The 18,653-nt window shown below is 43.3% G+C and overlaps 1 protein-coding gene across 6 annotated transcripts in view; it reads right to left on the bottom strand.

The window, feature by feature from the left end:
• CTNNA1 (catenin alpha 1) overlaps positions 1-18,653 on the bottom strand; it is a 364,979-nt gene that overhangs the window by 72,961 nt on the left and 273,365 nt on the right. For all 6 annotated transcript variants that reach the window (XM_070075027.1, XM_070075024.1, XM_070075026.1 and 3 more), the window contains 1 exon segment: positions 17,704-17,907. In XM_070075027.1, coding sequence (XP_069931128.1) covers positions 17,704-17,907 — 204 coding nt within the window.

Raw genomic sequence — 18,653 nt, 5'->3', positions numbered from 1 at the left:
AGCGCCGGCATCCCATATGGGCACCGGTTCAAGACCTGGCTGCTCCATTTATGATCCAGCTCTCTGCTATGGCCTGGAATAGCAGAAGATGCCCCAAGTCCTTGGGACCCTGCACCTGCATGGGAGACCCGGAAGAAGCTCCTGTCTCCTGGCTTTGGATCAGCACAGCTCCAGCCATGGCAGCCAATTAGGGAGTGAACCATAGGATGGAAGACATATCTCTCTCTCTCTCTCTCTCTCTCTCTCTCTCTCTCTGCCTCTCCTCTGTGTAACTCTGACTTTCAAATAAATAAATAAATCTTTAAAAAAAAAGTGAATGTAAAAACTTTTGCATGTCTTAAGTTGAGGTAGAATACTAGAAAACGGAAACTACTATGTCATCATAAACAACTGACTAGACAGGGCTGGGGTTTTGTTTGTTTGTTTTAAATCGTGTGTTCTGCAGTGGTAAATACTAAATCTGCACAAGAAGCCTTCTGTGCTCTAAAACCAGAAAGCATCACTCAAAGTGAAGAAAGAACAAATGGGCCTGCCTGTGGTGTAGCAAGTTAAAGCGATGCCAGCAACACCGGCATCCCACATGGTTGCCAGTTCATGTCCTAGCTGATCCACTTGTGATCCAGTTTCTTCCTAATGTGCCTAGGATAGTAGTTGAAGATGGTCCAAGTATTTGGACCCCTGCCACCCACATGGGAGACGCAGAAGCAGCTCCAGGATTCTCGCTTTGGCCTGGCACAATCCCGGCCACTCCAACCACTTGAGGAATGAACGAGTGGATGAAGATCTGTCCCTCCCCCTCTCTCTCTTCTTTCAAATAAATAAAAATTAAACTTGGAAGAAAGAAAGAACAAATGATGTTTACTAGACAAGAGGCAGGACAGGAGTTAAAGACCACAGGAGTTACATTACATACAAACCAAAAGAGACTATATTAAAACAATAAAACTTTCACAGTTATCACAGTGCATCAAGACTTCATACCACCTGTGATGAAAAAAAGATAATAAATTAGTCAAATGTTAAGAGAACTGACATCTTGGAATAAACATTTGAAAAAAGATAGTAAATGCTGATGGCTGCACACACAATACTCTAAAATGCACCATTATTAATATTAATTATTTGTTAAATACAAGTATCCAGCATTATACAAAACAGTCAATAACAGAGCTCCTAGCCTAAGGCCACTCCCTCAGACTAGGCTGAAAAACAATTCAGACTTGAAACAAGGCAAAATAATTACATTCCAGATATGTGAGCTGAGAGCAGTAACAGACTATAAGGTGACGCCACAGTGGACAGCACAGGAACAGAGGCATCTGGATTTAAATATCTAAAAAAGAAGCTGCAAAGGAGAGACAGAAAGGAGATAGCTTTCTTAAGTGGGGAGGGGGAATAGGATGCAGAGATTTTGGTTATGGAATGTGATTTAAAGCTATAAGAGCAAATGAAAGAATACTTAGGAAAATATTTTTTAACAACAACAACAACAAAAAAAAAAAACTAGGTAAAAGCAGATTATAGTAAAGCCTATTTCACAAATAATACAACTCTCAATATAACGTCAAAAGTGATGCAACAAGGACCTAAGTCTCCACCATTTTAGGTTTCTTGTTCCCCCTGCCCTCTTTCAAGAGATAAGTTCCATCTCACACCCTGTACTGTTCCCACCCCCACCCCCTGCATTCTTCCCCAGGTTTGGAAGCCAGTGGGCTGAACCTGAAGAACTAGCATGGAGAAGCTCATCTCTGTCTACTGCCCCCCACCACCACACCCAAGATATAAAAGGGCTCAGCCTGCTGGGGTCGGGGCCTCTGCCTCCATCTGTGAACACGACAGCAGTTGGTCGACCTCTGAGGATGTTATTTTCTCTGAATAAATTCAGTCTGACTGCGAGTTCATATTCTGTCTCCTCTCTGTTCAGTACGCTTCCTAACATTCTGGTGTCCCATGTGAGGAGGCAATAATCTGCCCCTCTTTTCCTAACAAAAAGCAAGAGCAGCAGGCATTTAGCCTAGCAGTTAAGATCATGTCCCACACTACAGTCCTAGTTAAGCTCCTGGCTCCAGTTTCTGATTCCAGAGGAAGCAGCAGGTGATGGCTCCTGGCTTTGGTACTGGCCCAGCCCCAGCAGTGTGGGTGCTTGCGGAATAGAATCAGTGGGTGGGAGCTCCTGTAACTAATTTAAAACTCTTCAGATTTTACTTCTGTGTTTTCGTTTACTGCATGCACATAAAACACTTCTGGAAGAAAACAGAAAAAAACGGTAAGGAAAGAAACTGGATGGCTAGGTATGGGGAGAGGAACTTCTCACTGTATGCTTTTTTCTATGCTTAGTCTTTAATCAGGTAAACACTTTCCCTGTATTAAAATTTTCAAGAAATTTTGCATCAGGTACAAAGAAATAGTAAGGATTTCATTACAAGAGACTTTTGTTTCAAAACAAGAAACCCCTAAGAGTCAGAAGTGCAAAGTTCTCCTATTGCTCTTACTTTCTATTATCATTTCTGAAGCAACTTACCATTAATCCCATGAGCGAGTGGGTGGACAACATCTCAAGACAACTGTTCACAACGCAGTGGACAGTGACAATGCCACTCAGCCCTCATGCCCGACCCAGAGTTGGCTCAGGCCAACTATAAAGACCTCCCTGGCCGGCGCCGTGGCTCAATAGGCTAATCCTCCGCCTTGCGGCACCGGCACACCGGGTTCTAGTCCCAGTCGGGGCACCGGATTCTGTCCCGGTTGCCCCTCTTCCAGGCCAGCTCTCTGCTGTGGCCCGGGAGTACAGTGGAGGATGGCCCAAGTCCTTGGGCCCTGCACCTGCATGGGAGACCAGGAGAAGCACCTGGCTCCTGGCTTCGGATCAGCGCGATGCACTGGCCGCAGCGGCCATTGGAGGGTGAACCAATGGCAAAAGGAAGACCTTTCTCTCTGTCTCTCTCTCACTGTCCACTCTGCCTGTAAAAAAAAAAAAAAAAACAAAACAATAAAAAAAACAAAAAAACAAAAAAAACACCTCCCTAACAGGGTTTTTCTGTTCAGCCATTTTAGAGTCCAACAGAAAGACCAATCACAGAACGAAAGGCAGCACCTTCTAGCTTCACCCTGCCTGGCCCACTGATATCCTTTTATGCTACAAAGGCAGTGCTCAACTTGAATTTTAAAAGGTTAATTTTTCAACCAGTTTTAGGGGATGGAAATTCTCAACAATAAACTAGTAAGTCTATCAAAATAATTTTTAAGTCCTTATACATAACATTTTCCCACTAGGGTTAATTTCTTTTTAGATAAACTAAACAGAAAACATAAACACAACTTAGAGAAAATATATGAGTGTTTACAGTACTCAAATAAAAAGTCTGTTTGAAATGAAATCACCAAATAAATTTAAAATGAGTGGGAAACAATAATGAAGAGATTTTACAGAGATGCTTACACAAAATTCAATTCAGAAAATGAACACTGATGATCAGAGTCTTAATTCTGAGTTACGTGGCACGAGGAAGCAACTACAAAGAAGTATGCCAGGCCCAAGTATAAAATGCACATTTTAATAGTGAAGAGAACATACTATGAATCTTGGAATAAAGCCATCAACTTCAGGCAAGACAGTTAAGAAAAACAGAGAGCAATAAAGTAGCCACAGCAACAGTCAACAGAGACATGCCTGCTAAAAATTAATATAATCTTTAGACATTACTACTAGAATGCAGACAAAAGAGGAAATGGCTCTAAAACTATTTCATCACTTATCAAAGATATTGGGGGAAAGGGGTAGCGGTGCCACTGTGGCATATCTGATAAAGCCCACCTGAATCACCGACATCCCATATGGGCCCCAGTTCAAGTCCCAGCTGCTCAACTTCCCAACCAGCTCTCTGCTACGGCCTGGGAAAGCAGGAGAAGATGATTCAAGTCCTTGGGCCCCAGCACCCATGTGGGAGCCCTGGAAGAGGCTCCGGTCTCCTGGGTTCCAATCAGCCCAGCTCTAGCTATTGTGTCCATTTGGGAAGTGAACCGTGGATAGAAGATCTCTCACGGATAGAAGATCTCTCTTTTTATTTCTCTCTGTAACTCTTTCAAATAAATAAAATGTATCTTTTTTAAAAGGCTATAAAATACAGGCCGGCACCTCAGCTCACTAGGCTAATCCTCCACCTAGCGGCGCCAGCACACCGGGTTCTAGTCCCGGTCGGGGTGCTGGATTCTGTCCCGGTTGCCCCTCTTCCAGGCCAGCTCTCTGCTGTGGCCCAGGAGTGCAGTGGAGGATGGCCCAAGTGCTTGGGCCCTGCACCCCATGGGAGACCACGAGAAGCACCTGGCTCCTGGCTTCGGATCAGCGCAATGCGCCAGCAGCAGCGCGCCAGCTGCGGTGGCCATGGAGGATGAACCAACGGCAAAAAGGAAGACCTTTCTCTCTGTCTCTCTCTCTCACTCTGCCTGTCAAAAATTAAAAAAAAAAAAAATTTTTTTTAAAAGGCTATAAAATACAACTATGTATTTATGAATGCCAATATTTCAAGCAAAATGTACTCCCCAAACCACTGTATTGTTGATTTAAAAAAAAATCAAATACATTATGTAATTAAGGTAAAAATTCCATCTTTTTCTTTCTCTCAGAGTTATACATATATAAAACTCTAAGTGATTATATGCAGAATCTTCAAATAAGAATCTAAATGCCTAACAATTTATAGGCCAGCAATCTGTATACTGCACAGACTCACCACTTTTAAACAAAGACAATAAAAATGAAAAATAGCTTGAAAGGATAGTTGTTCAATAGGATTTCTGAGTTTCTGAACTTTTAAAGACTTATTTTATTAACTTGAAAAGTAGAGTGACACAAATCTTCCATCCACTCGCTAACTTCCCAAAATGCCAGCAGCAACAAGGGCTGGGCCTGGCTGCAGCCAGGATACAGAAGCTCCATCCAGGTCTCCCACACAGGTGGCAATAACCCAAGAACTTGGACCATCATCCACTGCCTCCCAGAGTCAGGACTCAAACTCAGGAACTTCAGTATTGGACGTGGATATCTGAGCTGCAAGCTAAATGACCATCCCAGCCCCATGATAATCTCTATCTACAGAAATGGGGATGGGGACAACCAAAACCCCTCCCGTAAACACACACACACACACACACCACTTCTTTGCACCTGTGAGCAATTAAAAACACAGAAAGACGACAGTTATCTATCTGCCCTAGCAGTTAAGATGCCGGTTTGGATATCCACACCTCACATCAGAATACCTGGGTTCATTTCTGGCTGCTGATTCCAGCTTTCTAGTAATAACTGCCCTGAGAAGCAGCAGTGATGTTATGGTCCAGGTAGCTGGGTCCCTGCACACATTTGAGAAAACTGGTAAGCTCCTAGCTCCCAGCTCCAGCATATTCCCTCCTAACCCTTCACCCTATCATTGTGGGCATTCAGGGGAGTGAACTAGGAGTGGAAGTATGTACTCCTTTTGTCTCAAAAAATAAAATTTTAAAATGCATAAAGAGGGGCAAGCACTGTGGCTTAGTGGGTAAGGACTCTGCCTGCAGTGCTGGATCCCATATGGGCACCGGCTGGAGTCACATCAGGTCTCTGCTATGGCCTGGGAAAGCAGTAGAAAATGGCCCAAGTGCTTGGGCCCCTGACTTGCATAGGAGAGCCACAGAAAGCTCCTGGTTCCTGGCTTCAGATCAGCTCAGCTCTGGCCACTGCGGCCATTTGGGAAGTGAACCAATGGATGGAAGACTTATCTCTCAACAAGCCACAGATTGAGAGAAAATATTTACAAAAATGAATAAAAAAATAAATAAAATGTATAAAGTCTATAACCACATTTTTTAAAAGTCTCATAAAATACTATCTACATGATAAGTGGTAACTATCCTTATTCTACAGCCTATGCCTTTCTTAGGTTTAGAAAAGCAGGAACTGGCTCCAAGTCCAACAGTGCTGAACTTAACACGGCATTCAAAAATGTGAGACACTCTGCCCCCACCCACATTAAACACACACCCCTTGAAACTGTTGATTCACTGGATTCTCAGCTGCCAAGGAAAGCAGGCGGGCTTAGTGTCTGACATTTCCTTTGGCAGTCATTAGTTCTTAATGTGTCACTGTCTAGAGGCTAAGTGGAATAGTTTTATTCGCTTCTACCTTAGCAGCTCATTTTCTTGGGCCTGAGGAAATGTATCAAAGGCTAAATCTATACTAGAAGAAAGCTGTCAATCTAAGAGTTTATAATAAAAAATATTAATATCGCCAAAACACCTCTGCACAATCCCTTCATCACTACATAGTCTGAGTCAGTGCTGGTTTCTTACACAGAAACTTTCCACAGATGAGCAAAGTAAAGGGGAGGGGAAGGAACATTTCCTAAAACTTCATGGCCAGCGCCACGACTCACTAGACTAATCCTCCACCTGCAGTGTTGGCACCCTGGGGTTCTTGTCCCGGCTGGGGCGCCGGATTCTGTCCTGGTTGCTTCTCTTCCAGTCCAGCTCTCTGCTGTGGCCCGGGAAGGCAGAGGAAGATGGCCCAAGTGCTTGGGCCCTGCACCCGCATGGGAGACCAGGAGGAAGCACCTGGCTCCTGGCTTCGGATCGGCGCGCCGCACCAGCTGCAGTGAGCAGGCCATGGCGGCCATTTTGGGGTGAACCAACGGAAAAAGGAAGACCTTTCTCTCTTCTCTCTGTCTCTCCCTCTCACTAACTCTGCCTATCAAAAAAAAAAAAAAAAAAAAAAAAAAAAGCTTCTGACAGTATCAATGAGCCACTCACTAACAGGCTAAAGAGGATGCTTAGTTTCCACCATGCCAAGGTTTGCCAATCCCTGTGCACGAATTCCTGATTCTCCATCCATTATTGTTTTTCTCTTCACCCATTCCCCAATGCCAGTGAACACGAACCCTTTTTCTTTTTATATTTCCTACTTAATATAAATAGTGCTATACTTGCTGCAGAGTTGTATAATAATACAATCTGTACTTTTTAAGTCTCCAGTGAACTAGCATTATCTCTTCTAAGCGAGATGTCCTCATTACTTTTGCCCCCCAAGAAGAAAACCGAAAGAGGGACAGAAAAGACAAAGGCAATAGAATGCTTATAGTCAAATAAGGGTCTTCCCAGCTAAACACCTTGACTCTTTTAACAACTAACAGCCAGTGAGGAGCCTAAAACTCCAAACGTGTTCAAGTCTCCAAAAACTGTGCTGAGGTAGCTTCACAATGAATAAGGAACCTCCACAAAAAAATTTGGTTACTGCTATTTATTAAATCCCAAAGTCTAATGATCAATAATGCAAAATGATGTAATATACAAAATCAAAAGAAACAGTTTCTTACTGTGTATAATGCATCTTCAAAACTATGACTCCAAGAAGGAATGTGACTGTAGAAGTGCCTGAGAAACTGAATGGAATGCCTAGATGATGAAGCAATAAGCATTTCTGGCCTTCTTTTTAAACAGCGCTCCCTAATGATTTAGGAAAAAATCTGCATTGCTCAATGATTTCAGCAGAGCCACTCCTTTGTGGGGAATCAAGGAACTCAAATTCAATCTGGCAGGTTAAGCAGCACCAACATCCCACATGGTTATCAGATCGAGTCTCAGCAGCTTTCCATACAGCTCCTTGCTAATGAATCTGGGAAAGCAGCAGAGGACGGCCCAAGTGATTGGGCTCCTGCACCCATGTGGGAAAACCAAAAGCAGCTCCTGGCTCCTGGCCTCCGCCTGGCCTAGCCCTAGCTGTTGCTGCTATTTGGGGGCTGAACCAGCAGATGGAAGATCCCTCTGTGCCTCCCCCTCTCTAACTCTGCCTTTCAAATAAATAAATAAAATCTTAAAAAAAAAAAAAAAAATCCAAAGTAGCAACAGTGGGTTTACTTCCAGGACACATGCACAGAGAAGCCCAAGCATAGCTGGTCAACTAGCCTGAGGTGCAGCCGGACAGCAAACCCAAGACACTCTTCTTCTTGGCTGGTCACCTCCTCCTCCAGGATCAGATACCTGACCATTCTCATTCATCCCTGTTGCGGGTCTAGACATCTGATTCATAACTGCTGCACACAAGTTCGCTTCTGCCAAGACCCCTCATAACCCTAACTCCACTTGATGGCCTGCTTTCCTGCTTCATTTCCCACTGTGAACTGCATCATCTTCTCATTTTTTACACAAATTCCCTTAAGAATCTAATTGAGAGGGGGAGAGGGGGAGAGGAGAGGGGGAGAGGGAAAGGAGAGGGAGAGAGGAAGGGAGATAAATTTGCCAAGTTGTTCCACTTCCAATTCAGCTCTCTACAATGTGTCTGAAAAATCAACAGAATACAGTCCAAGTGCTTGGGTCCCTGCCACCTAGGTGGGACACCCAGATGGAGTTCCAGGCTACCAGCTTCTGCCTGGCCCAGCCCAGAACACTGTGTCCATCTGGGAGTGAACAAGTAGAATGAAGATCACTGTCTCTCCACCTCTGTCACTCTTTCAAATAAATAAAATAAAATAAATTTTAGCTGAGTGTCATTAAGTGTATGATTTTTCTGGTATTTCAGGTCATTTTACATTAAGAATTAATAAGCAATATTAGGAGCTGGTGCTGTGGTGCAGCAGATTAAGCTGTCACCTTCAGTGCCACCATCCATATGGATGTCAGAATCTCAGCTGCTCCACTTCTGATTCAGATCCCTACTAAGGCATCCGGGAAAGCAGTGGAACATGGCCCAACTGGTTGGGCCTCTACACCTTCATAGGAGACCCAGAAGTAGTTCCGGGCTTTGGCCTGGCCCAGACCTGGCTGTTGTGGTCATTTGGGGAGTAAATCAGTGGATGGAAGATACCTGCCTCAACCCTTCTACCTGCAAAAGATGAGTGGCCTTTCTCCCAGTCTTGGTTGAGATCAGTTTTAAACCACGTCCATCAGTCTTCACAAGGGTCCAGAGACTTCCCTCATTTCCTCTCCTCTATGAAATCCTCTCATTACCTGGTTAACGCCACTACTATGACCATTGGTTGCTACTTTCACCCCGTCTTTTATACTATCCTGTCTGTTTAAGTGTTTACAGGAGGTGATAATGGAACGAACCAAGGCCTTCACCAACCAGGCAATCAACCAAATGCTGCTACAGGGACATACTAGGCGCCCCACCCAGGAGACAGCAGCTTGACATCGCCCCAGGCCAGCAGGAAGTACCTCTAAAGACAGAACATCATTCCCCTACTTGTCCTGGACTTTTGGGGCTAATATAATGCCATACAACTCCTGCTTTGTAAAAAACAAAAAAGACGGGTGGGGCTGGTGTTGTGGCGTAGTAGGTAAAGTTGCCACCTGCAGTGCCGGCATACCATATGTGTTTGAGTCCCAACTGCTCCACTTTCCATCCAGCTCTCTGTGATGGTCTAGGGAAGCAGTAGAAGATGGACCAAGTCCTTGGATCCCTCCACCCATGTGGGAGACCCAGGAGAAGCTCCTGGCCCCTGGGTTTGGATCGGCACAACTCCAGCTGTTGCAGCTATCTGGAGAGTGAACCAGCAGATGGAAGACCCCTCCCTCCGTCTCTCTTTGCCTTTTCCTCTCTGTAACTCTGCCTTTCAAATTAATAAATAAATCTTTAAAAGGGGGTGGGGGAGAAGTTAGTAAAACAGTACAGTCTTATCTATGGAGCGATCTACACCCCAGACACCATCCTAGGTCCTATGCACAATGGTAAAAGAATTCAACATTCAGACTTCGCAGTCAGCAGGATCTGAGTTCAAACTGAAGCTGTATGTATCACATACTTCTGAGCTGGTAACAACTCAATAGCATTATCATGGGCATGAAATACATAATAATGTCTCCTAGTAAGCACAGTGGCTGGCATATGGTAAGCAATAATAGTACGGCTAATCTTTACTAACACTAGTTTTTAAAAAATAGGGAGAGGTAAGAAAAGAGCACACACACATATCCAAAAGTAAGCACAGAATGCTATTACAGGCAATATATAATGAACTTTCATTCAAAGTCAAAAAGTCAACCTATTCTAATTTTGAAGATTAGAAAATTCAGAGCACAACATAATGCAGTAACAAGCTCTTCAGAGTCCTTCAAAGACTAGGAAGCCCCAGCTATGCTGAAGTGATTCCAGGAAGGCATCTGCAAAACTGAGAAGGGGTCAGCATCTAAAGTGAGTGCTTCCCTTCACTACAGAAATGACAGATCTTTTCAAAAGATCTTTGAAAGTGAACATTAACTGCATACTATTCCTAAGTCTGACATCAAACCATAATCCAAATCCAATTAAAATTTTATACCTGATACATTAACATAATCAAACTCCTCAAATATATGTCCAGTTCAATTCCAAAAATATGTCATTATTGCATGCTTTTGGGATTCTACAACCTACATGTCCAATGTTATTGAGCAAGAACAAAGACAAAGTTCCTCCTTAGGCAATAACATCCTCTGTGGTTCCCAAGATGTACCAATTTTCTTTTGCCTACAACTACAGTTTTAAGTCTGCTTATACTTAAGTATTTTTATACAACATATTACAGCTACTATGCATCGATTACTGTTCCATTCTAAAATTCAATGGAGAAACTGATACTAAAGTTTTCTAAGATTTATTTTTTTATTCAAAGGAAGAGTTACAGACAGAGAGGACATATATTTCTTCCATCTACTGGTTCACTCTCCAAATGGCCACGACAGACAGGGCTAGGCCAGGCCGGAGCCAGGAGCTTCATCTTTCACGAGGGTAGCAGCTGCCCAAAGACTGGGACCCTCTTCAGCTACTTTTCCCAGGCACATTAGCAGGAAGCTGGATCAGAGTACAGCAGCTAAGACACAAACTGGCACCCATATGTAACCCCGTTGTCACAGCGGCTTTAACCACTATGCCACAATGTGGGCCCCAAGATGCTAAACTCTTATCTATTCATCTCAGCTGTTAGGTTCAGTAGAAATAAAAATCAAAAACATAAACCATGCGCATAGTTTTAAATTTTCTGGTAACCATAACTAAGGAAATATGTAAAAATTAGGCTTAGTAACAGCTTTTATTATCCTAATATATCCACAAGTTTATCAATGAGGTATTTTACATTCTTTTTCATGTACTTTGAAATCTGGCGTGTAGTTTAAAGCACATCTCAACAGGAACCCATCACATTTCAAGTGCTCCCATGCTGAACAGCACGGAGCCAGAGATATTCAAGCCTATAGCACATGTTTGCAACTTACTAATTCTAAATCCTAATTCTAGCTGCTTACACATTACCATAAACTGCTGGGCAAAACTGTTCAGAACAAAACCAAATCAAATGGATTTCAAAGACTGAAGGTCCTCTGTGTTTCAGATACTATCTTAAGCATTTTCAGATTTTGGAAGAAAGTGTTTGGGTTGTTTTTTTTTTTTTTGGGGGGGGGGGGGAGTATCAGGGGTTAAAGACAGTTGTGCAAATAGAAGCCAATAACCTTACTTCCAAGCAATACCACCAATGGAAAAATGCATGCCCTAGAAAAGGGACAAAGGAACGTATTAAGGATCAGCACATCCCTGTGCAGTCGAAGCTGTGTAAAGTACACAGCCCTTCAGAGGTCTACGGTGGCACTGAAGTAACTTCAGAGAAAGTGGAAACACACAACTGGGCATCCAAGTCAGCTTCATATTTAAGGAATAGAAATTATAACCCATTAACCCAACAGTAAGCTGTTTTGACCATGAAACGAATTGTTTGAGCTCCAGTTCTACTAATATTTTTGTGTTTATACACAGAAAAATAAAATTTTTTCATGTTCTATATGTAAGAAAGGAAAAAACTCTGGAAATATATAACCCTAAATGTTAACAGTGGCAGTGGTTCAGTGTCAAGTTTGGTTTTGTTTTTTTCCAGATTTACTTATTTATTGGAAAGTCAGAGTTACACAGAGAAAGAGAAGGGGGGGGGGGGGAGGAGAGGAGAGAGAGAGAGAGGTCTTCCATCCGCTGGTTCACTCCCTAGTTGGCTGCAATGGCTGGAGCTGCGCTGATCCAAAGCCAGGAGCCAGGAGCTTCTTCCAGGTCTCCCATGTGGGTGCAAGGGCCCAGTGACTTGAGCCATCTTCTACTGCTTTCCCGAGCCATAGCAGAGAGCGGGATGGGAAGTGGAGCAGCCGGGACCTGAACCAGCGCCCACATAAGTTGTCGGCACTGCAGGTGGCATCTTTACCCACTATGCCACAGCCCTGGTCCCCACGAGTTTTAATCAAGAAAAAAAACATACAAAATGGCAGTAACTTAAATTTCAATGTGTTCACTTTTAAACCTCTTAAGATTACAACACCCATTCAAAGCTGTTTTCCCTTCCCTAGAAGCCTCACAGGCCAGCAATGTTAGGCTATAAGAGCAGAAACAAATTAAACTTAACCACAACAACCACAATGCACTTGAAGAAAACTTGGAAATCATTTACGGAACTACGAGAACACAATGACGGGCCATGAAACCTCTGCTGTCATGCACCAGTGGCATTTCCATAACAGTAAGTAAGGCCAAAGGTATCATTTTTACATCAGCATCTCTAAGCTCATACAGTATGTTTGTGGTATTGCCAAGACTACCCTCCAACTCCAGACCACAATGTGAGCACAAACATTAACACCATTGTCTTCTGACCCTGGAGCCTCTAAAATGGAACTTGGTCCTCACTCTGATTTAAGGTATCACTTTCAGAAATTCCTGATTTCAGAGTACTTGGTTTAACTGGTTTCTTTTTTGTTGTTTTTTTTTTTTGGTTTTTTTGTTTTTGTTTTTTTGACATGCAGAGTGGACAGTGAGAGAGAGAGACAGAGAGAAAGGTCTTCCTTTGCCGTTGGTTCACCCTCCAATGGCCGCCACGGCCAGCACACTACGGCCGGCGCACCACACTGATCCGATGGCAGGAGCCAGGTACTTATCCTGGTCTCCCATGGGGTGCAGGGCCCAAGCACTTGGGCCATCCTCCACTGCACTCCCTGGCCATAGCAGAGAGCTGGCCTGGAAGAGGGGCACCTGGGACAGAATCCAGCGCCCCGACCGGGACTAGAACCTGGTGTGCCGGCGCCGCAAGGTGGAGGATTAGCCTAGTGAGCCGCGGCGCCGGCCTGGTTTAACTGGTTTCTACAAATGCTGTCTATACACTGAAAGACCTACAGGAAGTAGAAGCAAACCACTCATGGCCTCTTCCTTGAACCCCTCAGAAGCTTAAGGCCCATAAAGACAGGGATCTTTAGGTTTCTCCCCACTAACGTATTCTTAGCAGCACAAATATCTGAAACTTCATGCTATTCATTCTCGCAAGCCAACATGAGTTTGCTAACCAGGTACTTACCGAGTGCCTCATCTAAATAGTTCCCATCTCCCAAAAGCTAGAGAAATTCCATGGATAAAAGAAATTTAACTGTGCAACAATTCAGGAAGTATATAATTAGGTGCAAAACTTCAAGTACCAAAGAAATAATGTAGGATGGTATAGTCTAGACAATGTGCTGCTGAAGACATGAACACAGCCGGGCCGGGCCTGTGCAGGCAGAAGAGATCACAAAATGGAGTGAGGGGGCCTGAAGAAGGCAACGGGGACAGAAAGGGACAAATGGAATAACTGAGCAGAGCAGTTTCTCCACCTCCGCTGTACACTGAGTCACCTAGGAAGCTTTTACAAAGACTGACCTTGGATCCCAACCACAGTAAAACCTGGACATGGGGGGTTTGACCAGCTCCCCAGGTACTCTCATCTGCACCCACAGTTAAGTCATTGCCTTAGAAGAAAAAAAAAAAAAAAAACAACAAAAATCAGCGAAACTTGACCACTGGGAACACAACACCTTATGAAGAAGGAAGACTCAGAAACTACAACAATAATATGCACATCTACAAAATGATGGCAATGATGCAAGAACCCAGGGAAGTGAAAATAAGTACACTCTTAGGAACTCTATCACTCAACTGACAATGTTTCACATAGTGAGCAAGTTTTAATTAATGCAGGTGGCTTCAATTCTCTACGTACCATAATTATTAGTCTATGATTTATCAGAAGAAATAATTTAAATTTTAAGTGAGGGCCAACACTGCGGCAGAGTGGGTTAAAGCCCCAGCCTGCAGTGCTAGCATCCCAGATGGGTGCCGATTCGAGTCCCGGCTGCTTTTCTTCCAATCAAGCTCTCTGCTGTGGCCTAGGAAAGCAGTGGAGGATGGCTTAGGTCTTTGGGCCCCTGCACCCGCGTGGGAGGCCTGGGGGAAGCTCCTGGCTTCGGATCAGCTCAAATCTGACTGTTTTGGTTATTTGGGGAACAAACCAGCGGAATGGAAGACCTCTCTCTCTCTTTGGCTCTACCTCTCGCTTTAACTGTCTTTCAAATATAAATAAAATAAATCTTTAAAAAAAAATTGAACCATTTTTTAAAATTCAGGTAGAACCAACCAAAAGAATATAAAACATATCTTCCAGAAAACCTCTCGGATTACCCAGATAGAAGTAATCTCACCCTCCTTGCAATTCCTGTGGCATTTTAGCTACGCCTGTGGCAACACTCTCAGGAAGTGCGCTGGGACACCAGAAGGGAGGGTCCAAGCCTTGTTCAGCCTCCTGCAAGGTGCCTAGCACAATACTTTGCAAATGACACACATTCAATGTGAAGTGAGTGACAGGCGATTCTGATTAAGTTCTGCTGGTGAATAGAGGTTCTACATGTTTTGCAATGCTTCATAAATAAGCAAAAATCTATCCCAACTTGCTTCTACTCCTTCCAAATCCTTTTAGAGCTCTAAGCTTTCCTTTCGTATTTTCCATTGTTCTTACCCTTCATCCTCACTCTGCTGCTTTTTTGACAGTACCAAGCCTGCTCACTGTTACATGAGTCATAAAAGAAACTAAAGATTTTTACCTTTAGGAGAAACATACCCTGAGAGGATCTCCTAAAATACATTTCTGAATCTCAAGAAAATTTGTTTCAAGAGTGCCACCACAATGTACAAGAATTCAGTTACCATCAAGCCTTGTTCTGGTTGTCACACAAGAATGCTAACGTGGGGGCTGGAATCCCAGCTCAGCAGGCTAAGCTGACGGCTACAGCAACATTCATATGAGCAACAAGAGTGAGTGCTGGTCATTCCACTTCTGATCCAGCTCCCTTCCAATGCACCTGGGTGCTTGGGTCCTGCCACACACATGGGAGATCTGGATGGAGTTCCGGGATGCTGGCTTCAGCCTGGCCAAGCCCAGCCCATTGTAGATACTGGGAGAGTGGACAAGTGGATCATAGATCTCTCTATCTCTCTCTCGCTCTCTAACTCTGCCTTTCAAATAAAAATACCCTCTTAAAAAAAAAAAAAAGTGCTATTATGATCACCATGTTTTTTGTATGAATGAGTGTTTCCCACCTTTTCTTACTCTGTGGCACTTATGACCCTCTAGAGCAGGGGTGGGGAACCTGTGGCCCACAGGCCATGTGAGGCACTCAAACTCATGTGATCGGGCCCCGCCCAAGGCAACCACAGGCAGAACTCAAAATTCAATAAATCTACAGAAAGATACCTTTGAAACTGATGATTTTCTAAGGCCCCATAAATTATGTAATAAATATCCAAACTGCCCTTCGCAGAAGAAAATGGTTCCCTACCTCTACTCTAGACAGAAGTCAGACTCACGAGTAGGGACAGCTGGTCAAAGTGCCTGACCAACCCCAGGACTCCAGGGATTTCATGTAGACGGGTTAGAAAGCTCTAGGAGCAATGAGAGCAGACTTACCTTCTTCCTCACCAAAGAGTATTTTCAAAGCAATTTCCTAATTGCAACTGTGCTGGACACTGCTGCACTATACTGCCACTGCTACACCATGGTAGGGGAATGCACCACACACACCACAGGTCTTGGTTTCTGTTTTAAACACCAACATTGCGAACCATTCCTCAACTTAAAAAATTAAATATTTTCCCATGTTCAACCTTAAATACAGATTTTTTTGATGTGTCCCTTATTCTCATTGTGACTTATCAAAGACTTTTTCCATTCAATTTAACTAAACCTATAATCTCATTTTTCTGAGGTAAGTTGCCTAAGATCAAAACATTGCAATGGCTTTAACAAATTGTATATGCTCCACTAATTTCACAACATGGTACAAAGAAGCTAAAGTAAGGCACTCATTCATCTTCACGGCAGGAATTCCATCCTGACTCCCCATTATCTCTTCACATGTAAGTAAACAACAAAGATGTGAACAAACCAGAAAAGGACTAAGATCTTTTCCTCAAAAGTGTTAAATTAGCAAAGAAAACCACTAGTAATGACAAAAAATTCAGATGGTCCCTCACTTCTTTAAAATTACTTTATATAATTTTCATTTAATATATTCCTTCTTTTCAACAGTAAAATGCCGAACAGAAAGTCTAAACTACTACAACTGTAAGCCAGCATTAAATAACGGGAATAGAAGGGAATGTATAAGGGAAGGGGGAAAAAAAAAAAAACATGACTACAGAAAATAATTACAATTACAATTTAGTCTAGCAATTATGATCCTCTATCTCATATCAGAGGGTCTAGGGTTTGATACCTGGTCCAGGCTACTGATTCCAGCTTCCAGCTAATGCAGACTCTCAGAGGCAAAAGTGATGGCTCAGGTAATTCACCTCCTTTCACTCATGTGGCAGATGTGGATTGAGTACCGGACTCCCAACTTTGGTCCAGCCCAGCCCTAGCTGATGTCTGTATTTAGGGAATCAGTCAGTGAACAGGAACACTCATTTTCTCTCTCTTTCTGCGTCTCAAATAAATAACTTTTTTTAAAAAAATTCAAAACATCAAGGACAGCACTGTGGCGCAGGGGGTAAAGCTATCAACTGCAATGTTGGCATCCCATATGGGCACCAAATCCTGTCCCAGCTTTCCACTGCTATTCCAGCTTCCCTGCTAATCGCCTGGGAAAAGCAGAAGTTGGCCGAACGTTTGGGACCTACATGGGAGACCAGGATGAAGCTCCTTCCTTCAGTCTGAGTCAGCCCTAACCACTGTGGCCATCTCGGGAGTGAACCAAAAGATAGAAGATCTCTCTCTCCCTTTCTCTGTAGGTCTTTTAAAAAAAAAAAAAAAAAAAAAAAAAATCCCAAACATTACCCACAGTTTGCCTCATAGAGGTCTACTTGGCAATTATCTACTCTTAAAACATTCTGTATGGTTCATTTAAAAAGTTACAAATTATAAATATTAACAAGAAAAGGATTCAGCATTCTCTTTTGCCCAAAATCAGCTGCTCGGGCACCTATTTGTGATAATGGAATTTTAATAGTATCCAAGATCATCATCCTTGGAAGACACATACTGAAAGACACAGAGGTGAAGTATCACAGTGTCTGCAACTCACTTCCGAACATTTCAGAGAAGAAAAGTACACTTCACATGCACATGAAAGCATTTACACACATATGCAGAGATGCATCTACGAGTCAAGTATGTCTACATTCTGTGCATGAAGGGTAAATACATGAGCACTGTAGGATTTGTATATGTGTGAAGTTCCTCAAAATAAAAAGCTGGAGAGAAAAGGACAATTCAGAAAGCCACTTAGCCATTCCTTGAGAAATACGCTCCAACCACAATAGACAAGGAGCCAAGAACCTATCTGACGGATATATCTCACAGTAACGGTAAAGACACGTTGTGGAACTCTGGAGACAAATACCTTACTTCAAGAAAAGACACTCACGTTGCCCATGTACTCCGAGAGCAGGTCCTGGAGGGCCTGGCGAACAGCATTGCATTCTGCCACAATTCGCTCACGTCGGTCATCACGCGTGCAGGAAGAGTCGGCCATCAAGGCAGCCCCACTAATGATGCTTTCCAGGCGCTCCTCCAAGGAAGGCCTAAAGCGCTCCTCACTGAAGCTCAAGGGGTCCACAATAATTTGTTTCTGTGGAGGAAGCATCACCAAATGTTAGTGCTCATCCCTGTTCCTTCCACTATTTAAGAAGGCACAGAAAGTAATGGTTGGGAATATCAAGATTTAAAACAAAGATCCCAACGCCTGAAAGGAAGTTATGCTTCTTGGCAGATGAAGGGCCATTCCATGTAAGCTGGCCTGTGGAAGGTCACTGCAAAAAGAAAATAGTGGCAGCAATACTCACCAGTCAAATGGGCTGGGCAAGGTATCATACCACAAATGCGAACAGAAATGTTACCATGTCCATAATACTTATTATAAATATCTACAGGTCAGCCTATAAATGCTTCACATAATCATCAAAGGAAAACTGCAAGAAAACTGTAAGTTCTCTCACTTTCTTATGCACAAAATATAAAACTGCTACATGATATTAAAAGAACTATTTTACCACAAAGTAAAAATAACACTGACCTCTGTCCTCCAAGTTTAAGACAGGAAAGGTATTTGACGCAGTTAAGTTTCCACACGGGATGGGATGTTCATGTCCCTACTGGAGTACCTAATTTGAGTCCTGGCTATTCTGCCGCTGACCCAGCCTCCTGTTAATGGACATGCTGGGAGACTGAAAGCATTCCATGCACTTGGGCCCCTGTCATCTATGCACAAGACCAGACAGTGTTCTGGCTCCTAGCTTTGGCCTGAACCAGATTTGGCTGTTGTGTCCAATTGGGGAGTGAACCAGTGGATGAAAACTCATTCTATTTTCTCTCTCT

The sequence above is a fragment of the Oryctolagus cuniculus genome, chromosome 6, assembly GCF_964237555.1.
Source record: "Oryctolagus cuniculus chromosome 6, mOryCun1.1, whole genome shotgun sequence".
Classification (NCBI taxonomy): Eukaryota; Metazoa; Chordata; class Mammalia; order Lagomorpha; family Leporidae; genus Oryctolagus; species Oryctolagus cuniculus.
This window is presented reverse-complemented; position numbering and strand designations above follow the sequence as displayed.